The 24,981-nt window shown below is 46.5% G+C and overlaps 2 protein-coding genes across 3 annotated transcripts in view; both read right to left on the reverse strand.

Annotated features, from left to right (window-relative positions):
- Positions 1-3,808: 3,808 nt before the first annotated feature.
- Positions 3,809-5,286, reverse strand: fabp10b (fatty acid binding protein 10b, liver basic). The gene is made up of 4 exons (XM_056241441.1): positions 5,090-5,286; positions 4,779-4,951; positions 4,013-4,102; positions 3,809-3,936 (listed from the first exon to the last, which is right to left on the reverse strand). The coding sequence occupies exons 1-4, from the start codon at positions 5,154-5,156 to the stop codon at positions 3,886-3,888; spliced, it is 381 nt and encodes a 126-aa protein (XP_056097416.1). The 5' UTR covers positions 5,157-5,286; the 3' UTR covers positions 3,809-3,885.
- Positions 5,287-9,597: 4,311 nt separating this feature from the next.
- slc9a1b (solute carrier family 9 member A1b) overlaps positions 9,598-24,981 on the reverse strand; it is a 44,072-nt gene continuing 28,688 nt past the window's right edge. Inside the window, exons 9-12 of one of the 2 annotated variants that reach the window (XM_056241443.1) lie at positions 11,768-11,864; positions 10,911-11,009; positions 10,733-10,805; positions 9,598-9,909 (exon numbers count right to left, since the gene is read on the reverse strand). In XM_056241443.1, the coding sequence (XP_056097418.1) occupies positions 9,674-9,909; positions 10,733-10,805; positions 10,911-11,009; positions 11,768-11,864 (505 nt within the window). In that variant the 3' untranslated portion in view covers positions 9,598-9,673. Of the gene's footprint in view, positions 9,961-10,708; positions 10,806-10,910; positions 11,010-11,767; positions 11,865-24,981 lie in introns of both variants that reach the window. The other variant, XM_056241442.1, reaches the window with a different exon arrangement.

Genomic DNA, 24,981 nt, shown 5'->3' on the forward strand with positions numbered 1-24,981 from the left:
AATTTATATTTTCTCATTTTATTTGTCTTATCTTGTCATTTTTGGGGGTATAATGAGTAAGTTAAGGCTAAATTATTTTTAATTACTGTATTGAAAAAGAAGCTAATTTTCTCACGACTGGCGGATCTCAAAGTATCGCGGTAAGTGAGTGGACTCTCGTTCTGTTCCCGCTTTAGTCAGATAAATAAACAAAATGGACATTCGTCGTTTTTTTAATAAGCCCACTAGTGTGGAGTTTTCTAACTCTGACACTTCAGCTATCAATTCCATTGCTGCTACTGACACAGCAATCGAGGCCGCATCTGAGAACAAAGCCAGCAGCACCGCTACCGTGTCACCGGAGATACCGTTACCCGCGCAACCTGCCGCATCTGGATCTGGATACGTTGACCTCGGTGAAAAAGCTATTGGGCCGAAACAGCCCATACTTTCTTCTTTCCCTAAGCGCCTAATTGGAAATGTTAATCGTGCCTTCTCTACATTTTACTATCACAAGTTCCCATGGATGGAGTACTCAATTTCACTGGATTCCGTTTTTTGTTTTTGCTGTCGCCACTTTTCTTCAAATATTGCAAGATCAGGCGCAGACGAACTATTTACAAAAGTGGGAGCTCGGAACTGGAAAAAACTGTCAGAGAAGCTGACAAAACACGCTTCGTCACAGGTACATTTAAACAGCATGACGATGTGGGAGAGCTACAAACAGGCTGGTGAATCGGGATCTGTGGCAGCACAGCTGTCACACAGCCATCAAAGCACAGTAGAAAAAAACAGACAGTACCTCTACAAATCCGTTAATATTATAAAATTGCTTGCTAAATTAGGCCTCCCTTTCCGCGGACATCGTGAAGATACTGATGCAGAAGCAAGGGGGAATTATTTAAGTATTTGTAATTTGTTTTCAAAATACGACCCTGATTTCGAATCCATGCAGTCCAAATATTTTAACTGCACAAGCCGAGACTTTCAGAATGAAATAATTGCATTGTGTGCAGACCTCATTCGTGAAGAAATTTCCAAGAAAGTACACGAGACTGGTTTTCTTGCTGTTATTGCTGATGAAGCAAAGTCATCAAAGACTGAGCAACTTTCTGTTTGCATTAGATACACAGAGGGACTTCAGATCAAGGAGCGATTTATTTGCTTTGTTGACTGTTCCAATTCTCGCGATGCTGCAGGGATTGTTTCTGGCATTATAGAAGGATTGCAGTCGTGTGGGCTGAAGGACATTCCCATAATTGCTCAGGCATATGATGGAGCCGCTGTAATGTCGGGGCATTTGAGTGGAGTTCAGCAACGGATCAGAGAGGAATTCCCCTTTGCTGTGTATGTGCATTGCATGGCACATAAACTAAATCTCGTACTCGTTGAATCATGCACAGTGAACAGAGACATTAAAACGTGTCTAAATGTCATTGACAAACTATACTCCTTGTTTGCAGAGCCAAGCAACCATTGCAGATTTCTCATGATGCAGAAAACACTGGCTCTTAAACCAAAAGAGCTAGTACAGCAAAGTGATACACGATGGGCTTGCAAATATAGGTGTGTTTATGCTGTCAAATCACAATATGCTGCCATCACTCGCTGTTTGAAAGAGATGGAAGAAGAGGGAGAAAAGTGGTCTGTGGATGCAAGTGGGTTGTATAATCACATGACAAGTCTCCGATTCATTACGTCCTTAATTGTTCTTGAGGAAGTTCTCAGAGTTGTACATGTAACACACAAACGTCTGCAAGGTGCAAGTACAACCATGGCTGATGCGGCCTCAGCAGTCAATAGTCTGATAACACATCTCCAGCGCTGCAGAGAGGAGAGTTCCTGGGAGGCAATGTGGAAGCAGGTGAAAACGTTTTGTGAAGATGTCGCTGGTTTTTGTGCAGAGAGTGCCCCCCAAACTGCAGGAAAACGAAAAAGAACTTCGCGACAACCTCCCGGGCTTTCGCAGTACTTGGTACCAACCACACTTGGACAGCGTGATGAAAATGAGACGCAATGGGGATCAGAATCACAGACATTTAAATGTCATTTGTATCTCCCTGTTTTAGACACTATGCTGGCTGAATTGGACAGGCGATTTTCCACTGAAGCAATGACCCTGAGTGTGGCATGTGATGGTGTATTAAATTGTGACAAGAACGGCATCGGTCCTTTACTAAGCATGTATGCGAGCCGCTTTAAGATTCACCCTCAGCTTGTGGCAGCTGAAATGGATCTTGTGAAGTGTGCAATCGCATCGCCGATCACCCTAAAAAAACTTCAAGATGAAGTACGGAAGGATAGATATCCAAACTTTTACCGTCTGCTGCAGCTTGCACTCACACTGCCAGTTGGCTCTGCTACGTCAGAAAGAAGTTTCTCAGTTATGAGAAGAATCAGAAACTGGCTCCGATCTGCAATGGCTCAGGACAGATTCTCGAATCTTTCCCTACTGCATATAGAGAACGACTTGACTGCAAATTTATCAGAAGAAAAGATAGTGGACATCTATGCAACGCGGAAAAAGAGGCGGCTTCTTCTGCATTAGGTAAGATATGTTTTTAACGCTATTCTTAGTATAGCAGTCCTTGTTCATTGTAAATGTATTTTAAATGTAAATGGTATGATATATACATTTTAAATATGGTAGCCCATATAAAAAAAATCTGAGCTCGTGGTCTGCCGGTAGGTGCCCCCCCACGCACAAAAGTGAAACTCCGCCTATGTACAGTAGTACCCCCAAGAGGATAAAAGTACAACTCCAAACAGCACAAAATAAATGAGTTAGGTTGATTTTAAACATTAATAATAGGAAACATGTTGGTTCTTTTGAACTTAAGAATTTAAAGTGGTTGTCAGTCGAAAATAGGGTGAGACAGCTGAAACTGAGATTAACAAGAAAGATTTTGCATAGGAATGAGCCAAGGTATTTTAAAGATTATTTTAAGTTTATTAGGAACTCTCATAGCTACTCAACTAGAAGCAGTGCCACAGACATAGTACCTTGTAGATTTAAGAGTTGTTCTGGGCAAAACACCTTTTTGTACATGGCAGCAATTGAATGGAACAAACTCCCAGTTGAGATTAAGTTAAGCCAGTCAGATCGCTGCTTTAAGCAAGCATGTGGTGAATGGTTGCAAAAAGCTAATCAGATTTAGTTTTTATGTAGTCTTAAGGAATATTTATTACTGATGTGTATGTATTTGTGTGTTTGAGTGTACAAGGTGCTCTATTGTTATCTGTGGCTTGCTTGCCATCTTTATCGGACTACAACGAGGACCACAATGGAAATAAGTTTTGTAACTTTCTTGTGCTATCCTTGACAGCTCTGATAAATGTGTAGTGTCATTGTAATGGCATCTTGTTATGCATTTATTGTTATTTTTTTACTGTCGAATAAATCAAATCAAATCAAATCAAAACCTACATCCTCTATTTATGAATATATATACAGTAATAAAGCAGGACAACAGTTCAATCATCAAACTGTCCCCTATACTGTCCATTTGAAGACTTGTGACTACAAAAGTTTATATAAGACTAAAGATTGAAAATATGTTTAACCCTTTAGCAGTTTTCTCAACTAACTGCAAGCCACAGTTTGGATGAAAGATAAAAACAGAAAGCGTGACTCTGATCATCCCTCAGTTTATTAACAGGAACCCAGTTTATGTCTTTGAATCACACATTTTTACACAATATATTTTAATAACAAACGGGTTGAGGTCAATCATTTTTTTCATCAAAGGTCAGAATGAAGACAAAGCACAAAAACTTGTTTATTTCAATCACAAGAATAAGGGTTTTAAAATAATAATATAATAATAATAATTTTCTCAAAACAGACAGTAAAAAGGTTAAACTGTGGAAAGTTTAGAATCCAATAGTGAAGTTCATCCGGTTGGGTTAAACGCGGCGGCTTCTCCGGACGAGAGTCGCACTTCCAGCGGTGAGTGTCTGAAACCAGAGAGAAAGAGAGATGACACCAACTAACTCTGTGCTGAAATACAGGAGTACATGATTCTCTTCTGACCTCGATCATCTCCTCGCCCTGGATCTCTCTCACGTGTGTGAATTTATCCGATTCAATCACGATCTTTCCATCGATGAGTCGAGCTGTTGCCTGAAACCACAAGAACAACTAATCAAATCTGATGAAGTGCTTAATATGACTGCAAAATAGATGACTTATGAATATATGAACACATACAGTGTCTGTATTATATCTGTGCACACACACATACACACACACACACACACACACACATATTCACACTCACACTCACACTCACACACACACTCACACATTCACACTCACACTCAAGCACACACACACACAAACACACTCTCACTCAAGCACACACACACACACACACACACACACACACACACACACACAGGGGTGACGCAGGCCAGTTGTTGCTAGGTAACCACAGACTCCAGACTCTCTACAGACTAATTAACTACTTTTTCTTCCAATTACTGTTTGCTTAAATAAAACAGTTTCTCAGTCATTCGGACTCGTTTCTCGACACTAAAGTCACTTTATCAAACAGCGATCACAACATCAGTCTATGTGGGATAAACTGAGGATCATTTATCATAGTTTCGGCACAAAATACATTCAATAAATACATGTACATCAATTCATCTCGCACTCGGACACAAACACCAGCAAACTCTACACACACTGGCCAATCCACACGTTTACATTCTCTTTTTCAGGGAGAATGACTTGATCTCAGACATGAATGAAGAGTTTTGCTAAATGTGTCCTAGCGACTGTAGAACGGACTGACCTTGATCTTCTTGCCGTCCATGGTGTTGAAGTCGCTCTCAGTGCCGATGGTGAAGGTGTTGCTGTGGCTCCTGAGGGCCGTCTTCACACAGATGCTGAACTCCTCTCCCTTCTGCTCGATCGTTGTCAGAGGTTTCACTTCTTTCATCATTTTAATGTAAATCTCCGGAGCCGCTGCGCTCATAAAAACACGTCGCACCGCACTTTCATTACGAACAACAACAACTTTAGAAAAGTTCAAATTAAAAGAAAAACAGAAGACTGACATACTGAGAGCGAATGTATTAAATGAGGGTTATATGTCAAACTCACATATGGCTCTGAGAAACGCCTCTGGGTTCTCCTGTTCACACAGTTTCCAGCTTCCACTGAAGTCCATGATCCCTTTCTGTGACTGTAGATCTGAGATATGATCCTGATGATCATGTGTGAGTCTGTTTGTGATGGTTTATGTCTCAGGAGCTTCATGTTTGAGTCTTAAATTAGTCTCTCTGGGCTTTACATGCACATTAAAGATCAAACATGCCAGTTATTATGAAATAAAGCATATATGTCCAGAAACTCCTATAAAACACACGTCTATCCATATTCCTCAAAGCCAAAGTCGATGTCAGTCTGTTACATTGAATTTAAATAAAAGTTTGGGGTCTGTAAGATATTTACTGTTTGTGAAAGAGTCTCTTCTGCTCAACAAAACTGCATTTATTAGATCAAAAATACAGTAAACAGTGTAATATTACTCCAGTGTAAATCAGCTGTTCTCTATGTGAACATACAGTAAAGTGTAATTTATTCCTGTGATCAGCATCATTACTCCAGTCTTCAGTGTCACATGATCCTTCAGAAATCACTCTAATTGGAGGATCTGATGCTCAAGAAACATTTATGATTATTATCAGTGTTGAAAACAGTTTCAGTGGAAACTGATAATAAAAATAAATTTTCCCATTATAAAAGTATCATAAAGTGGCATCACCGATTGCCTGCTGGAAGATTGGTCTTCAGCTTGCCTCTTAGCCGACATGGCACGAGTAGTTTCACAAACAGGAAAAGTTTCTGGAAATGCCAATTCAAGTTCATCTGGACCATCTGACTTGAGGACAGTAGAGCTTACTTCAGGGACAGCTAGCACTTTCCCACCAGCTAAATCATTCCCCAGAATAAAGGACACACCATCTATGGGGATCTGGGAACAAAGTGCAACAACAACATTCCCAGAGATTAAATCTGATTGGAGATTAATGCTATGTAAAGGCATAGACAAAAATCCTCCACCAAAACCTTTAACAATTACCCCTGAACCTTGAGCTGACTTTTCATTGAAGGGCAAGACATCACGTAAATTCACAGATTGAAAAGCTCCTGTATCTCTCCAGATCTTAATAGCTTGCCTGTGTTCAGGGTCAGAAGACAGATACACAGAACCATCCATCAGAAATGATGATGAGCCAGCTAACTCCCCTGTCTTGCATGACACAACAACAACTGAAGATGCCAGAGGAAGGCTTGGCACAGGACTTACAAATGCTACAGTCTTTGCAGATTTCTGTTTTTTACTTAGAACAGGACAATCTGCAATAAGATGGCCTGGTGTCCTACAATAAAAACAAGCCCTTTCTGAAATCAAACCATCATTAGTCATTTTATTGGCAGGTGATGAGGCAAAAGGCACAGACTTTCCAAACCGAGACCTATTGTGCCTAATCTGGACCAGATCCTCAGCTTGATTGTCACCAAAATGTACCTTATGTGTTAAGACACACTCATCGGCCAAGATTGCAGCTTGTTCTAAGGTCACTGCTTTCTGCTCATTCAAATAAACAGACACTACATCAGGCAGACAGTTTTTAAATTCTTCAAGCAAAATGAGTTGCCTAAGATGTTCCTTACTTTCCACCTTCTGAGACGTACACCACCGATCAAACAGATTCTCCTTCTGCTTTGCAAACTCAACATAAGTGTCGTGAGCAAATCTGGCACAACTTCGAAAGCGCTGGCGGTAAGCTTCAGGAACCAGCTCATATGCCTTCAATACAGCTGCTTTAACCTCATCAGAATTAGCACTCTTCTCAACACACGTGAGCTCCAAATACTCACAACACCACCAAATACAGAAACACGCTGCAAATAACACAGACCACATCTATGCGTGCTGGTGCTTACAGCTTAAAATTCTTCTTTATTTATTTGTGCAAAACATACAGAGATTAAATTTTTTTATGACATACAACTTGTATACAATGTACAAAATGTATTAACAATATGTTCAATGTCATCAGAACACAAATGAGAAAAGAACAATGAGCTGGAAACTAAATAAATAAAAAAGATAAAGAAGAAGAACATGAAGGAAAGATATTTATCTATACATCAGTTACGCTGTACAAATTGTTTCGTTATGTTTACATTTTCATAAAGAAAAGTTTCGTAAGAAATGTTAGGTAATGTAGGGTCCAAAATTTTAAAGTTGAGACACACAGATATATAACGCATATTTTAAAAGCTTTTTTGTAAAGTAAAAATAAAAATGTATTTGCATCCGTTATGTTAACAGCATCATATTTCTGTAAGACCAGCTGATGGACGCCGTGCTGCGTTGTCATGGGAACATCCCAGGTGAAAATAACGAGGAAATTACGTTGTCTTTCGTTGCTCCTTCATCAAGTGCGCTCCACACGGCTATAACAGCACACTAGAGCCCTGCTCCCTCCACAGGCCCACTTTAAGGGCTCTGCAATCTGCCCTTCGAAGGGAGTAGGGCTCACGAGCAATAAGCACGTCCCAGCCGGGTTTGTCACTTATTTGGTTCCCCTGGAAACATTTCCGTTGTGGTCTGTGTTATTTGCAGCGCGTTTCTGTATTTGGAGCTCACGTGTGTTGTGAAACTGATGAAGATGTTTTTTTTATTTGCATGTGTTTTTTTCTATTTGCATGTGTTTTTTTCTATTTGCATGTGTTTGCTTCAGTTGCAGCGCGTTGAGCTGTCTCGGCCACCGTACTTTACAGTGATAATAGGAAATTAAAGTAACAAATTGTTTCGGTTTTACAGCAGATCTAGAATAAAGTTATTTTCCAGCTAAAGTTAGTTTTGATTGATTCACTTCCATTGCAACGATCATTATTAACTTAGCGGCCGCTAACACGACACTGTTTTAACAGAAAACTCTTAAGTTCTCTCTACGCAAACTTTAAAAACGTGAACCTGTGAGAACGCTGATAGCGAGCACATGCGTATTAAGAGTTCATTCTATAGGTGTGCGCGTTTGAATATATGTGTGCAGGCATGTAGTCCTTCCCTAAAAAACCAACCCTCAACAAACTACTCGTCTGGCCTTAAAATTTATAATACAGAATTTTATTGCTTCGGCGTAGCCACTCGAACCGGCATTATCCCGACAACGATGATCTGTACAGAGGAGAAGGAGGAGGCCTTCACAGGGAGAGACTACACTTCAGGACTGCGGTGTCATCGCGTCCAGGCGCTGGTCCTTCATCAGATCTGGAGTGTGTGTGTGTGTGTGTGAGTCCAGACGCAGGTCCTTCATCAGATCTGGAGGGAGTGAGTGTGTGTGTGTGTCCAGGCGCAGGTCCTTCATGAGATCTGGAGTGTGTGTGTGTGTGTGTGTGTGTGTGTGTGTGTGTGTGTGTGAGTCCAGACGCAGGTCCTTCATCAGATCTGGAGTGTGTGTGTGTGTGTGTGTGTGTGTGTGAGTCCAGACGCAGGTCCTTCATCAGATCTGGAGGGAGTGAGTGTGTGTGTGTGTGTGTGTGTGTGTGTGTGTGTGTGTGTGTGTGTGTGTGTGTGTGTCCGGGCGCTGGTCCTTCGTCAGATCTGGATACGGCCTGGATCCGGCGGACTGTGGTAAACCTCGGGATAAACAGAGAGACTAATATTAGCGTAGATGCCATTCTTCTTATGATGTAACGAGTACATCTGGATTTATGGGAAGTGTTCCCGGTTCCGACTGACCTATTCTATGCAGCCTAACATTGAAGTCTATAATGTAGTATGTGTATGCTAGGCCAAAGAGATGTGTTTTTAGTCTAGCTTTGAACTGACAGTGTGTCTGCTTCCCGGACAATGGTAGGAAGACTGTTCCAGAGTTTTGGTGCTAAATAGGAAAAGGATCTACCGCCTGCAGTCGATTTAGATATTCTAGGTATTATCAACTGGCCGGAGTTTTGAGATCGCAATAGACGTGAAGGACTATAATGCGTTAAGAGCTCGCTCAAGTACTGGGAGCTAAACCATTTAGTGCTTTGTAGGTAATCAGCAAGATTTTAAATTGTATACGATGTTTAATAGGGAGCCAATGCAGTGTTGACAGAACCGGGCTAATATGGTCATACCTCCTGGTTCTGGTAAGAACTCGAGCTGCGGCGTTTTGGACCAGCTGTAGTTTGTTTATTAAGCGTGCAGGGCAACCACCCAGTAGAGCATTACAGTAATCTAGCCTTGAGGTCATGAACGCATGAACTTACTGTTCCGCATTCGTCAATGAGAGCATATGGTGTAATTTAGATATATTTTTAAGATGGAAAAATGCGGTTTTACAGATACTAGATACTTTCAAATGAAAGATTGGTATCAAAGAGCACACCCAGGTGACGACGAAGACTTAACAGAGCAGCCATCAAGTGTTAGACTGGGTTGGTTCAGGGTTGGAGCCAAACTCTTCAGGACAGCGAACTTAGCTAAAATAACCTAACCTAACCTGAAGATCTGAACACGAGTCATGGGATACGCATGTAAAACGCAGGATAATACCAGGTGGACATGGCCAAAAACAGGACAAGCATGAGACGTTTGACATATGCACTCAGATCACTAGAAAGAATAGTTTAATAATTTTCCACTGCATAAAATGCATATAAAATACAAACAAACAAGGATCCTCAGTCTTTATGATAAAACAGCTCTTCCTCCTCCAGCAGGTTATGTGGACCCGGATCACTCAAACACCGAGGCAGGTTCTGCTCCTGCACACCCAGAGCAAACGTCACGCTCAGCTTGTGTCCTCGGCTGTCCTGCACACCGTCCGGGTTCTGGGTCTGAGCGGATCCGTCGGACTTCTCAGGGTCTCCGGGGACCGACACTAGGATACTCGGCCTGGCCGTCTGACCTCGACTGTCTGGAAGACAACATTTCAAACACATCATGTCACATTCTGTTACTGAATGACCTTGGAAACACCTGAGAAGGTCTCCTGACTCAGGTGACCCTGGAAACACTTGAACAGGTCATATGACTTGAGTGACCTTGGAAACACCTGAGAAGGTCACCTGACTCAGGTGACCCTGGAAACACTTGAACAGGTCATATGACTTGAGTGACCTTGGAAACACCTGAGAAGGTCACCTGACTCAGGTGACCCTGGAAACACTTGAACAGGTCATATGACTTGAGTGACCTTGGAAACACCTGAGAAGGTCACCTGACTCAGGTGACCCTGGAAACACTTGAACAGGTCATATGACTCGAGTGACCTTGGAAACACCTGAGGTGGTCACCTGACTCGAATGACCCTGGAAACACCTGAGAAGGTCACCTGACTTGAGTGACCTTGGAAACACCTGAGAAGGTCACCTGACTCAGGTGACCCTGGAAACACTTGAACAGGTCATATGACTCGAGTGACCTTAGAAACACCTGAGAAGGTCACCTGACTCGAGTGACCCTGGAAACACCTGAGAAGGTCACCTGACTCGAATGACCCTGGAAACTCCTGAGAAGGAGTGACCTTGGAAACACCTGAGAAGGTCACCTGACTCGAGTGACCCTGGAAACACCTGAGAAGGTCACCAGACTTGAGTGACCTTGGAAACACCTGAGAAGGTCACCTGACTCGAGTGACCTTGGAAACACCTGAGAAGGTCACCTGACTCGAGTGACCTTGGAAACACCTGAGAAGGTCACCTGACTCGAGTGACCTTGGAAACACCTGAGAAGGTCACCTGACTCAAAGCGGCCTCTCCGCACTGCAGGAGACTCGGAGCGATTCGCAGGAACCGCCAGAAAGTGGCTCATCTGTAAAAGTGACACCTTAAATTACTGGCTTTTCCTTTGGCTTGAGCGTTTAAATACAAACAAATAAATTAAAGCATAACTTTCTTTCTTTCTTTTCTTACTCACCCGCCGCTCTATTTCCACGCACTGTTTCCTGATCCGTGTCTCGCTCCAGTCGTCTTCTGCAGCATCAGGCATCAGTGTGTGTCTGCTGTATGAGCGCAGCTAACCACACACACACACACACACACACACACACACACACGAGTTACTTACACAATCCAGTAAATAAGTCTAAAGTGAACTGAGCAAGAGACACACACATCTCAGTGCTTACATCTGAATAAATGTGGGCTGCATTTTCAAGCACTGAAGCACAGAATCCTAGCACACAGAAAGGATCTCATGTCCCTACATACACCACTTTATCGATGACTGTACTGGGCTGTTTTGTATTTCGTTGTTTTTGTTTTGTTTTTGTGCTTTTTCTCTCTTATGTATTGTATATGTGTCTCACTACCTTGTATGTATTATTCCTTTGTTAATTTGCAAAAAAAAAAAAAAAAAAAAAAATAGAATCCTAGCACACTGCTGAACTCACACAGTGCAGTACACACTTAATAACCTGCTGCTTCTTTAGAAAAAATAGTGTAAAACACATTATACAAGCATAAACATTTCAAACAAAATGATACAGGCGACCTCATAATGCATGTTTAATTCAGCGAGAGCTTTAGTAACACAAATGCACAATAATTTGTCATAAAAATTATCTAAATCTAGCGTAAATTTGTAAACAAAAATTGTCATTCTGACCAAAAAATGAGTCAAGATGATGTTGAAATTACTGCCGCTTCAAGGTTGAGTGCATTGCATTATGGGATACAGCAGCCTACCTGACACTTGTACCATGTCACCCAGGTATTCTACACAGAACATTCACACTGGCTGAACACATGCAATCAATATGTCGTGTGTCTCACTCTCTGTCGCGTCTTCTGCAGGTTTGCTCGCAGAATCTTTCTGATTTCTTCTTCTCGTTCTTTAGAGATGTTAAGCGTCCTCCTGCTGCGCTGCTGTCTGCAGAGACACACACACACATGCAGTGAGAAGCGTGATGTGAGCGTTGCAGTGTGAGAAGCGTGAGGAGTGTGTGCAGTGTAAGGAGTGTGTGCAGTGTAAGGAGTGTGATGTGAGCGTGTGCAGTGTGAGGAGCGTGTGCAGTGAGAGGAGTGTGATGTAAGGGTGTGCAGTGTGAGGAGCGTAATGTGAGTGTGTGCAGTGTGAGGAGTGTGATGTGAGCGGGTGCAGTGTGAGGAGCGTGTGCAGTGTGAGGAGTGTGATGTGAGCGTGTGTAGTGTGAGGAGTGTGATGTGAGCGTGTGCAGTGTAAGGAGTGTGTGCAGTGTAAGGAGTGTGATGTGAGCGTGTGCAGTGTGAGGAGCGTGTGCAGTGTGAGGAGTGTGATGTGAGCGTGTGCAGTGTGAGGAGCGTGTGCAGTGTGAGGAGTGTGATGTGAGCGTGTGCAGTGTGAGGAGCGTGTGCAGTGAGAGGAGTGTGATGTGAGCGTGTGCAGTGTGAGGAGCGTAATGTGAGTGTGTGCAGTGTGAGGAGTGTGATGTGAGCGTGTGCAGTGTGAGGAGTGTGATGTGAGCGTGTGCAGTGTGAGGAGCGTGTGCAGTGTGAGGAGTGTGATGTGAGCGTGTGCAGTGTGAGGAGCGTGTGCAGTGAGAGGAGTGTGATGTAAGGGTGTGCAGTGTGAGGAGCGTAATGTGAGTGTGTGCAGTGTGAGGAGTGTGATGTGAGCGGGTGCAGTGTGAGGAGCGTGTGCAGTGTGAGGAGTGTGATGTGAGCGTGTGTAGTGTGAGGAGTGTGATGTGAGCGTGTGCAGTGTAAGGAGTGTGTGCAGTGTAAGGAGTGTGATGTGAGCGTGTGCAGTGTGAGGAGCGTGTGCAGTGTGAGGAGTGTGATGTGAGCGTGTGCAGTGTGAGGAGCGTGTGCAGTGTGAGGAGTGTGATGTGAGCGTGTGCAGTGTGAGGAGCGTGTGCAGTGAGAGGAGTGTGATGTGAGCGTGTGCAGTGTGAGGAGCGTAATGTGAGTGTGTGCAGTGTGAGGAGTGTGATGTGAGCGGGTGCAGTGTGAGGAGCGTGTGCAGTGTGAGGAGTGTGATGTGAGCGTGTGCAGTGTGAGGAGTGTGATGTGAGCGTGTGCAGTGTGAGGAGCGTGTGCGGTGAGAGGAGTGTGATGTAAAGGTGTGCAGTGTGAGGAGCGTAATGTGAGTGTGTGCAGTGTGAGGAGTGTGATGTGAGCGTGTGCAGTGTGAGGAGTGTGTGCAGTGTAAGGAGTGTGATGTGAGCGTGTGCAGTGTGAGGAGTGTGTGCAGTGTGAGGAGTGTGATGTGAGCGTGTGCAGTGTGAGGAGTGTGTGCAGTGTAAGGAGTGTGATGTGAGCGTGTGCAGTGTGAGGAGTGTGTGCAGTGTAAGGAGTGTGATGTGAGCGTGTGCAGTGTAAGGAGTGTGTGCAGTGTAAGGAGTGTGATGTGAGCGTGTGTAGTGTGAGGAGTGTGATGTGAGCGTGTGCAGTGTGAGGAGTGTGATGTGAGCGTGTGCAGTGTGAGGAACGTGTGCAGTGTGAGGAGTGTGATGTGAGCGTGTGCAGTGTGAGGAGCCTGTGCAGTGTGAGGAGTGTGATGTGAGCGTGTGCAGTGTGAGGAGCGTGTGCAGTGTGAGGAGTGTGATGTGAGCGTGTGCAGTGTGAGGAGCGTGTGCAGTGTGAGGAGTGTGATGTGAGCGTGTGCAGTGTAAGGAGTGTGATGTGAGCGTGTGCAGTGTGAGGAGTGTGATGTGAGCGTGTGCAGTGTGAGGAGCGTGTGCAGTGTGAGGAGTGTGATGTGAGCGTGTGCAGTGTAAGGAGTGTGTGCAGTGTAAGGAGTGTGATGTGAGCGTGTGCAGTGTGAGGAGTGTGTGCAGTGTAAGGAGTGTGATGTGAGCGTGTGCAGTGTGAGGAGCGTGTGCAGTGTGAGGAGCGTAATGTGAGTGTGTGCAGTGTGAGGAGTGTGATGTGAGCGTGTGCAGTGTGAGGAGTGTGTGCAGTGTAAGGAGTGTGATGTGAGCGTGTGCAGTGTGAGGAGCGTGTGCAGTGTGAGGAGCGTGATGTGAGTGTGTGCAGTGTAAGGAGTGTGATGTGAGTGTGTGCAGTGTGAGGAGTGTGATGTGAGCGTGTGCAGTGTGAGGAGCGTGTGCAGTGTGAGGAGCGTGATGTGAGCGTGTGCAGTGTAAGGAGTGTGATGTGAGTGTGTGCAGTGTGAGGAGTGTGATGTGAGCGTGTGCAGTGTGAGGAGTGTGTGCAGTGTAAGGAGTGTGATGTGAGCGTGTGCAGTGTGAGGAGCGTGTGCAGTGTGAGGAGCGTGATGTGAGTGTGTGCAGTGTAAGGAGTGTGATGTGAGTGTGTGCAGTGTGAGGAGTGTGATGTGAGCGTGTGCAGTGTGAGGAGCGTGTGCAGTGTGAGGAGCGTGATGTGAGCGTGTGCAGTGTAAGGAGTGTGATGTGAGCGTGTGCAGTGTGAGGAGTGTGATGTGAGCGTGTGCAGTGTAAGGAGTGTGATGTGAGCGTGTGCAGTGTGAGGAGTGTGATGTGAGCGTGTGCAGTGTGAGGAGCGTGTGCAGTGTGAGGAGTGTGATGTGAGCGTGTGCAGTGTGAGGAGCGTGTGCAGTGTGAGGAGTGTGATGTGAGCGTGTGCAGTGTGAGGAGCGTGTGCAGTGTGAGGAGTGTGATGTGAGCGTGTGCAGTGTGAGAAATGTGTGCAGTGTGAGGAGTGTGATGTGAGCGTGTGCAGTGTGAGGAGCGTGTGCAGTGTGAGGAGTGTGATGTGAGCGTGTGCAGTGTGAGGAGCGTGTGCAGTGTGAGGAGTGTGATGTGAGCGTGTGCAGTGTGAGGAGCGTGTGCAGTGTGAGGAGTGTGATGTGAGCGTGTGCAGTGTGAGGAGTGTGAGGAGTGTGATGTAAGGGTGTGCAGTGTGAGGAGCGTAATGTGAGTGTGTGCAGTGTGAGGAGTGTGATGTGAGCGTGTGCAGTGTGAGGAGTGTGATGTGAGCGTGTGCAGTGTGAGGAGTGTGTGCAGTGTGAGGAGTGTGATGTAAGGGTGTGCAGTGTGAGGAGCGTAATGTGAGTGTGTGCAGTGTGAGGAGTGTGATGTGAGCGTGTGCAGTGTGAGGAGTGTGATGTGAGCGTGTGCAGTGTGAGGAGCGTGTGCAGTGAGAGGAGTGTGATGTAAGGGTGTGCAGTGTGAGGAGCGTAATGTGAGTGTGTGCAGTGTGAGGAGTGTGATGTGAGCGTGTGCAGTGTGAGGAGCGTGTGCAGTGTGAGGAGTGTGATGTGAGCGTGTGCAGTGTGAGGAGTGTGTGCAGTGTGAGGAGTGTGATGTGAGCGTGTGCAGTGTGAGGAGCGTGTGCAGTGTGAGGAGTGTGATGTGAGCGTGTGCAGTGTGAGGAGCGTGTGCAGTGTGAGGAGTGTGATGTAAGCGTGTGCAGTGTGAGGAGCGTGTGCAGTGAGAGGAGTGTGATGTAAGGGTGTGCAGTGTGAGGAGCGTAATGTGAGTGTGTGCAGTGTGAGGAGTGTGATGTGAGCGTGTGCAGTGTGAGGAGTGTGTGCAGTGTAAGGAGTGTGATGTAAGGGTGTGCAGTGTGAGGAGCGTAATGTGAGCGTGTGCAGTGTGAGGAGTGTGTGCAGTGTAAGGAGTGTGATGTGAGCGTGTGCAGTGTGAGGAGTGTGTGCAGTGTGAGGAGTGTGATGTGAGCGTGTGCAGTGTGAGGAGTGTGTGCAGTGTAAGGAGTGTGATGTGAGCGTGTGCAGTGTGAGGAGTGTGTGCAGTGTGAGGAGTGTGATGTGAGCGTGTGCAGTGTGAGGAGTGTGTGCAGTGTAAGGAGTGTGATGTGAGCGTGTGCAGTGTGAGGAGTGTGTGCAGTGTAAGGAGTGTGATGTGTGCGTGTGCAGTGTAAGGAGTGTGTGCAGTGTAAGGAGTGTGATGTGAGCGTGTGCAGTGTGAGGAGTGTGTGCAGTGTAAGGAGTGTGATGTGAGCGTGTGCAGTGTAAGGAGTGTGTGCAGTGTAAGGAGTGTGATGTGAGCGTGTGCAGTGTGAGGAGTGTGTGCAGTGTAAGGAGTGTGATGTGAGCGTGTGCAGTGTGAGGAGTGTGTGCAGTGTAAGGAGTGTGATGTGAGCGTGTGCAGTGTAAGGAGTGTGTGCAGTGTAAGGAGTGTGATGTGAGCGTGTGCAGTGTGAGGAGTGTGTGCAGTGTAAGGAGTGTGATGTGAGCGTGTGCAGTGTGAGGAGTGTGATGTGAGCGTGTGCAGTGTGAGGAGTGTGTGCAGTGTAAGGAGTGTGATGTGAGCGTGTGCAGTGTGAGGAGTGTGTGCAGTGTAAGGAGTGTGATGTGAGCGTGTGCAGTGTGAGGAGTGTGTGCAGTGTAAGGAGTGTGATGTGAGCGTGTGCAGTGTGAGGAGTGTGTGCAGTGTAAGGAGTGTGATGTGAGCGTGTGCAGTGTAAGGAGTGTGTGCAGTGTAAGGAGTGTGATGTGAGCGTGTGCAGTGTAAGGAGTGTGTGCAGTGTAAGGAGTGTGATGTGAGCGTGTGCAGTGTGAGGAGTGTGTGCAGTGTAAGGAGTGTGATGTGAGCGTGTGCAGTGTGAGGAGTGTGTGCAGTGTAAGGAGTGTGATGTGAGCGTGTGCAGTGTAAGGAGTGTGTGCAGTGTAAGGAGTGTGATGTGAGCGTGTGCAGTGTGAGGAGTGTGTGCAGTGTAATGAGTGTGATGTGAGCGTGTGCAGTGTGAGGAGTGTGATGTGAGCGTGTGCAGTGTGAGGAGTGTGTGCAGTGTAAGGAGTGTGATGTGAGCGTGTGCAGTGTGAGGAGTGTGTGCAGTGTAAGGAGTGTGATGTGAGCGTGTGCAGTGTGAGGAGTGTGTGCAGTGTAAGGAGTGTGATGTGAGCGTGTGCAGTGTGAGGAGTGTGTGCAGTGTAAGGAGTGTGATGTGAGCGTGTGCAGTGTAAGGAGTGTGTGCAGTGTAAGGAGTGTGATGTGAGCGTGTGCAGTGTGAGGAGTGTCAAGTCAAGTCAAGTCATCTTCATTTATATAGCGGTTTTAACAATGGATTGTTTCAAAGCAGCTTTACAGATATAAACATATAATTTAAGGTAACAGATTGTTTTGGCGTTATAGCGGTTCTTGAATAATGTTACTTCCAGCTAAAGTTAACTTTGATTGATTCACCTCCGTCGAAATGATCAGACTTTAAACGCGAACCTGTGATTAACGCTGACGGCGTTCACATGCTCATTCAGAATTCTATAGTTATGTGCTTTTTAAAATATGTGCGCAGGTTTGTAATTCATACAACCCAGCCTAAACAAACTACTTTCTTGCCTATAAATTTTGATACAGAATTTTGTTTTATTTTATCACTTCGGGGTACGCGAGTCGGAATTCACAACGCTTTATCTGTAGAGTGGGAAAGGGATCCTCCATAGGGAGAGGATAGTGGATACTTCAGCACTGCATTGTCATCGGGTCCAGGCGAATCTCCTTCGTCAGATCTGGATACGGCCTGGATCCGGCAGGCTGCGGGAAAACCTCGGGATAAACAAAGACACTAATATTAGCGTAGATGCCATTCTTCTTATGATGTAGCGAGTACATCAAGATTTAAGGGAAGTGTTCCCAGTTCCGGCTGACCTAATCTATGCAGCCTAACATTGAATTTATAGAAGTCTATAATGTATTATGTGTATGCTAGGTCAAAGAGATGTGTTTTTAGTCTAGCTTTGAACTGACAGAGTGTGTCTGCTTCCCGGACAATGGTAGGAAGACTGTTCCAAAGTTTTGGTGCTAAATAGGAAAAGGATCTACCGCCTGCAGTCGATTTAGATATTCTAGGTATTATCAACTGGCCGAAATTTTGAGATCGCAATAGACGTGAAGGACTATAATGCGTTAAGAGCTCGCTCAAGCACTGGGAGCTAAACCATTTAGTGCTTTGTAGGTAATCAACAATATTTTAAAATTTATACGATGTTTAATAGGGAGCCAATGCAGTGTTGACAGAACCGGGCTAATATGGTCATATTTCCTGGTTCTGGTAAGAACTCGAGCTGCGGCGTTTTGAACTAGCTGTAGTTTGTTTATTAAGCGTGCAGGCCAACCACCCAGTAGAGCATTACAATAATCTAGCCTTGAGGTCATGAACGCATGGACTAATTGTTCCGCATTTCCCAATGAGAGCATATGGCGTAATTTAGATATATTTTTAAGATGGAAAAATGCAGTTTTACAGATACTAGACACGTGGCTTTCAAAAGAAAGGTTGGTATCAAATAGCACACCCAGGTTCCTAACCGACGACGAAGACTTGACAGAGCAGCCATTAAGTGTTAGACAGTATTCTGGGTTATTACGTGTGGAAGTTTTTTGTCCAATAATTAGAATCTCTGTCTTTTCAGAATTTCGTAGTAGGAAATTACTAGTCATCCAATTTTTTATATCAGCTATGCATTCCGTTAATTTTGTGAATTGGTAAGTTTCGTTGGGTTTTGAAGAAATATACAGCTGAGTATCATCGGCATAACAGTGAAAGCTAACTCCATGTTTCCTAATGATATCTCCTAATGGTAGCATGTACAGAGTGAACAGCAGCGGTCCTAGTACTGAGCCTTGTGGTACGCCATACTGAACTTGTGATCGATAAGACATCTCTTCATTTACTGCTACAAACTGATAACGGTCAGTTAAGTATGATTTAAACCATGCTAATGCAATTCCACTAATGCCAACATAGTTTTCTAGTCTATTTAAAAGAATGTTGTGGTCAATGGTGTCAAATGCAGCACTAAGATCGAGTAACACTAATAGAGAGATACAACCACGATCGGATGATAAGAGCAAATCATTTGTGACTCTAATGAGAGCGGTCTCAGTACTATGGTACGGTCTAAATCCGGACTGAAAATCCTCGCAGATATCATTTCTTTCTAGAAAGGAACATAGTTGTGAAGATACTGCTTTTTCTAATATCTTTGACAGAAAAGGCAGATTCAAGATCGGCCTGTAATTGACTAATTCTGTAGGATCAAGTTGTGGTTTTTTAACAAGCGGTTTTATCATAGCCAGTTTAAAGGTTTTTGGTACGTATCCTAGAGACAAAGATGAATTAATGACACAGTGTGTGAGGAGTGTGTGCAGTGAGAGGAGTGTGATGTGAGCGTGTGCAGTGTGAGGAGTGTGATGTGAGCGTGTGCAGTGTGTGAGGAGTGTGTGCAGTGAGAGGAGTGTGATGTGAGCGTGTGCAGTGTGAGGAGTGTGATGTGAGCGTGTGCAGTGTGTGAGGAGTGTGTGCAGTGTGAGGAGTGTGATGTGAGCGTGTGCAGTGTGAGGAGTGTGATGTGAGCGTGTGCAGTGTGAGGAGTGTGTGCAGTGTGAGGAGTGTGATGTGAGCGTGTGCAGTGTGAGGAGTGTGATGTGAGCGTGTGCAGTGAGAGGAGTGTGAGGAGTGTGTGCAGTGTGAGGAGTGCGTGCAGTGTGAGGAGTGCGTGCAGTGTGAGGAGCGTTATGTGAGTGTGTGCAGTGTGAGGAGTGTGAGGTGAGCGTGTGCAGTGTGAGGAGTGTGATGTGAGCGTGTGATGTGAGCGTGTGCAGTGTGAGGAGTGTGAGGTGAGCGTGTGATGTGAGCGTGTGCAGTGTGAGTAGCGTGTGCAGTGTGAGGAGCGTGTGCAGTGTGAGGAGCGTGAGGTGAGCGTGTGATGCGAGCGTATGCAGTGTGAGGAGCGTTAGGTGATGGTGTTCAGTGTGCAGTGTGAGGAGCGTGATGTGAGCGTGTGCAGTGTGAGGAGCGTGATGTGAGCGTGTGCAGTGTGAGGAGTGTGTGCAGTGTGAGGAGTGCGTGCAGTGTGAGGAGTGTGATGTGAGCGTGTGCAGTGTGAGGAGTGTGATGTGAACGTGTGCAGTGTGAGGAGCTTTATGTGAGTGTGTGCAGTGTGAGGAGCGTTATGTGAGTGTGTGCAGTGTGAGGAGCGTTATGTGAGTGTGTGCAGTGTGAGGAGCGTTATGTGAGTGTGTGCAGTGTGAGGAGCGTTATGTGAACGTGTGCAGTGTGAAGAGTGTGATGTGAGTGTGAGGAACGTGATGTGAGCGTGTGCAGTGTGAGGAGCGTGATGTGAGCGTGTGCAGTGTGAGGAGTGTGTGCAGTGTGAGGAGTGCGTGCAGTGTGAGGAGTGTGTGCAGTGTGAGGAGTGTGATGTGAACGTGTGCAGTGTGAGGAGCGTTATGTGAGTGTGTGCAGTGTGAGGAGTGTGAGGTGAGCGTGTGATGTGAGCGTGTGCAGTGTGAGGAGTGTGATGTGAGCGTGTGCAGTGTGAGGAGCGTAATGTGAGTGTGTGCAGTGTGAGGAACGTGATGTGAGCGTGTGCAGTGTAAGGAGTGTGTGCAGTGTAAGGAGTGTGATGTGAGCGTGTGTAGTGTGAGGAGTGTGATGTGAGCGTGTGCAGTGTGAGGAGTGTGATGTGAGCGTGTGCAGTGTGAGGAACGTGTGCAGTGTGAGGAGTGTGATGTGAGCGTGTGCAGTGTGAGGAGCCTGTGCAGTGTGAGGAGTGTGATGTGAGCGTGTGCAGTGTGAGGAGCGTGTGCAGTGTGAGGAGTGTGATGTGAGCGTGTGCAGTGTGAGGAGCGTGTGCAGTGTGAGGAGTGTGATGTGAGCGTGTGCAGTGTAAGGAGTGTGATGTGAGCGTGTGCAGTGTGAGGAGTGTGATGTGAGCGTGTGCAGTGTGAGGAGCGTGTGCAGTGTGAGGAGTGTGATGTGAGCGTGTGCAGTGTAAGGAGTGTGTGCAGTGTAAGGAGTGTGATGTGAGCGTGTGCAGTGTGAGGAGTGTGTGCAGTGTAAGGAGTGTGATGTGAGCGTGTGCAGTGTGAGGAGCGTGTGCAGTGTGAGGAGCGTAATGTGAGTGTGTGCAGTGTGAGGAGTGTGATGTGAGCGTGTGCAGTGTGAGGAGTGTGTGCAGTGTAAGGAGTGTGATGTGAGCGTGTGCAGTGTGAGGAGCGTGTGCAGTGTGAGGAGCGTGATGTGAGTGTGTGCAGTGTAAGGAGTGTGATGTGAGTGTGTGCAGTGTGAGGAGTGTGATGTGAGCGTGTGCAGTGTGAGGAGCGTGTGCAGTGTGAGGAGCGTGATGTGAGCGTGTGCAGTGTAAGGAGTGTGATGTGAGTGTGTGCAGTGTGAGGAGTGTGATGTGAGCGTGTGCAGTGTGAGGAGTGTGTGCAGTGTAAGGAGTGTGATGTGAGCGTGTGCAGTGTGAGGAGCGTGTGCAGTGTGAGGAGCGTGATGTGAGTGTGTGCAGTGTAAGGAGTGTGATGTGAGTGTGTGCAGTGTGAGGAGTGTGATGTGAGCGTGTGCAGTGTGAGGAGCGTGTGCAGTGTGAGGAGCGTGATGTGAGCGTGTGCAGTGTAAGGAGTGTGATGTGAGCGTGTGCAGTGTGAGGAGTGTGATGTGAGCGTGTGCAGTGTAAGGAGTGTGATGTGAGCGTGTGCAGTGTGAGGAGTGTGATGTGAGCGTGTGCAGTGTGAGGAGCGTGTGCAGTGTGAGGAGTGTGATGTGAGCGTGTGCAGTGTGAGGAGCGTGTGCAGTGTGAGGAGTGTGATGTGAGCGTGTGCAGTGTGAGGAGCGTGTGCAGTGTGAGGAGTGTGATGTGAGCGTGTGCAGTGTGAGAAATGTGTGCAGTGTGAGGAGTGTGATGTGAGCGTGTGCAGTGTGAGGAGCGTGTGCAGTGTGAGGAGTGTGATGTGAGCGTGTGCAGTGTGAGGAGCGTGTGCAGTGTGAGGAGTGTGATGTGAGCGTGTGCAGTGTGAGGAGCGTGTGCAGTGTGAGGAGTGTGATGTGAGCGTGTGCAGTGTGAGGAGTGTGAGGAGTGTGATGTAAGGGTGTGCAGTGTGAGGAGCGTAATGTGAGTGTGTGCAGTGTGAGGAGTGTGATGTGAGCGTGTGCAGTGTGAGGAGTGTGATGTGAGCGTGTGCAGTGTGAGGAGTGTGTGCAGTGTGAGGAGTGTGATGTAAGGGTGTGCAGTGTGAGGAGCGTAATGTGAGTGTGTGCAGTGTGAGGAGTGTGATGTGAGCGTGTGCAGTGTGAGGAGTGTGATGTGAGCGTGTGCAGTGTGAGGAGCGTGTGCAGTGAGAGGAGTGTGATGTAAGGGTGTGCAGTGTGAGGAGCGTAATGTGAGTGTGTGCAGTGTGAGGAGTGTGATGTGAGCGTGTGCAGTGTGAGGAGCGTGTGCAGTGTGAGGAGTGTGATGTGAGCGTGTGCAGTGTGAGGAGTGTGTGCAGTGTGAGGAGTGTGATGTGAGCGTGTGCAGTGTGAGGAGCGTGTGCAGTGTGAGGAGTGTGATGTGAGCGTGTGCAGTGTGAGGAGCGTGTGCAGTGTGAGGAGTGTGATGTAAGCGTGTGCAGTGTGAGGAGCGTGTGCAGTGAGAGGAGTGTGATGTAAGGGTGTGCAGTGTGAGGAGCGTAATGTGAGTGTGTGCAGTGTGAGGAGTGTGATGTGAGCGTGTGCAGTGTGAGGAGTGTGTGCAGTGTAAGGAGTGTGATGTAAGGGTGTGCAGTGTGAGGAGCGTAATGTGAGCGTGTGCAGTGTGAGGAGTGTGTGCAGTGTAAGGAGTGTGATGTGAGCGTGTGCAGTGTGAGGAGTGTGTGCAGTGTGAGGAGTGTGATGTGAGCGTGTGCAGTGTGAGGAGTGTGTGCAGTGTAAGGAGTGTGATGTGAGCGTGTGCAGTGTGAGGAGTGTGTGCAGTGTGAGGAGTGTGATGTGAGCGTGTGCAGTGTGAGGAGTGTGTGCAGTGTAAGGAGTGTGATGTGAGCGTGTGCAGTGTGAGGAGTGTGTGCAGTGTAAGGAGTGTGATGTGTGCGTGTGCAGTGTAAGGAGTGTGTGCAGTGTAAGGAGTGTGATGTGAGCGTGTGCAGTGTGAGGAGTGTGTGCAGTGTAAGGAGTGTGATGTGAGCGTGTGCAGTGTAAGGAGTGTGTGCAGTGTAAGGAGTGTGATGTGAGCGTGTGCAGTGTGAGGAGTGTGTGCAGTGTAAGGAGTGTGATGTGAGCGTGTGCAGTGTGAGGAGTGTGTGCAGTGTAAGGAGTGTGATGTGAGCGTGTGCAGTGTAAGGAGTGTGTGCAGTGTAAGGAGTGTGATGTGAGCGTGTGCAGTGTGAGGAGTGTGTGCAGTGTAAGGAGTGTGATGTGAGCGTGTGCAGTGTGAGGAGTGTGATGTGAGCGTGTGCAGTGTGAGGAGTGTGTGCAGTGTAAGGAGTGTGATGTGAGCGTGTGCAGTGTGAGGAGTGTGTGCAGTGTAAGGAGTGTGATGTGAGCGTGTGCAGTGTGAGGAGTGTGTGCAGTGTAAGGAGTGTGATGTGAGCGTGTGCAGTGTGAGGAGTGTGTGCAGTGTAAGGAGTGTGATGTGAGCGTGTGCAGTGTAAGGAGTGTGTGCAGTGTAAGGAGTGTGATGTGAGCGTGTGCAGTGTAAGGAGTGTGTGCAGTGTAAGGAGTGTGATGTGAGCGTGTGCAGTGTGAGGAGTGTGTGCAGTGTAAGGAGTGTGATGTGAGCGTGTGCAGTGTGAGGAGTGTGTGCAGTGTAAGGAGTGTGATGTGAGCGTGTGCAGTGTAAGGAGTGTGTGCAGTGTAAGGAGTGTGATGTGAGCGTGTGCAGTGTGAGGAGTGTGTGCAGTGTAATGAGTGTGATGTGAGCGTGTGCAGTGTGAGGAGTGTGATGTGAGCGTGTGCAGTGTGAGGAGTGTGTGCAGTGTAAGGAGTGTGATGTGAGCGTGTGCAGTGTGAGGAGTGTGTGCAGTGTAAGGAGTGTGATGTGAGCGTGTGCAGTGTGAGGAGTGTGTGCAGTGTAAGGAGTGTGATGTGAGCGTGTGCAGTGTGAGGAGTGTGTGCAGTGTAAGGAGTGTGATGTGAGCGTGTGCAGTGTAAGGAGTGTGTGCAGTGTAAGGAGTGTGATGTGAGCGTGTGCAGTGTGAGGAGTGTCAAGTCAAGTCAAGTCATCTTCATTTATATAGCGGTTTTAACAATGGATTGTTTCAAAGCAGCTTTACAGATATAAACATATAATTTAAGGTAACAGATTGTTTTGGCGTTATAGCGGTTCTTGAATAATGTTACTTCCAGCTAAAGTTAACTTTGATTGATTCACCTCCGTCGAAATGATCAGACTTTAAACGCGAACCTGTGATTAACGCTGACGGCGTTCACATGCTCATTCAGAATTCTATAGTTATGTGCTTTTTAAAATATGTGCGCAGGTTTGTAATTCATACAACCCAGCCTAAACAAACTACTTTCTTGCCTATAAATTTTGATACAGAATTTTGTTTTATTTTATCACTTCGGGGTACGCGAGTCGGAATTCACAACGCTTTATCTGTAGAGTGGGAAAGGGATCCTCCATAGGGAGAGGATAGTGGATACTTCAGCACTGCATTGTCATCGGGTCCAGGCGAATCTCCTTCGTCAGATCTGGATACGGCCTGGATCCGGCAGGCTGCGGGAAAACCTCGGGATAAACAAAGACACTAATATTAGCGTAGATGCCATTCTTCTTATGATGTAGCGAGTACATCAAGATTTAAGGGAAGTGTTCCCAGTTCCGGCTGACCTAATCTATGCAGCCTAACATTGAATTTATAGAAGTCTATAATGTATTATGTGTATGCTAGGTCAAAGAGATGTGTTTTTAGTCTAGCTTTGAACTGACAGAGTGTGTCTGCTTCCCGGACAATGGTAGGAAGACTGTTCCAAAGTTTTGGTGCTAAATAGGAAAAGGATCTACCGCCTGCAGTCGATTTAGATATTCTAGGTATTATCAACTGGCCGAAATTTTGAGATCGCAATAGACGTGAAGGACTATAATGCGTTAAGAGCTCGCTCAAGCACTGGGAGCTAAACCATTTAGTGCTTTGTAGGTAATCAACAATATTTTAAAATTTATACGATGTTTAATAGGGAGCCAATGCAGTGTTGACAGAACCGGGCTAATATGGTCATATTTCCTGGTTCTGGTAAGAACTCGAGCTGCGGCGTTTTGAACTAGCTGTAGTTTGTTTATTAAGCGTGCAGGCCAACCACCCAGTAGAGCATTACAATAATCTAGCCTTGAGGTCATGAACGCATGGACTAATTGTTCCGCA

Source organism: Rhinichthys klamathensis, unplaced genomic scaffold (assembly GCF_029890125.1).
Source record: "Rhinichthys klamathensis goyatoka isolate OS25496 unplaced genomic scaffold, OSU_Roscu_1.1 h1tg000643l_1, whole genome shotgun sequence".
In the NCBI taxonomy this organism is placed as follows: domain Eukaryota; kingdom Metazoa; phylum Chordata; class Actinopteri; order Cypriniformes; family Leuciscidae; genus Rhinichthys; species Rhinichthys klamathensis.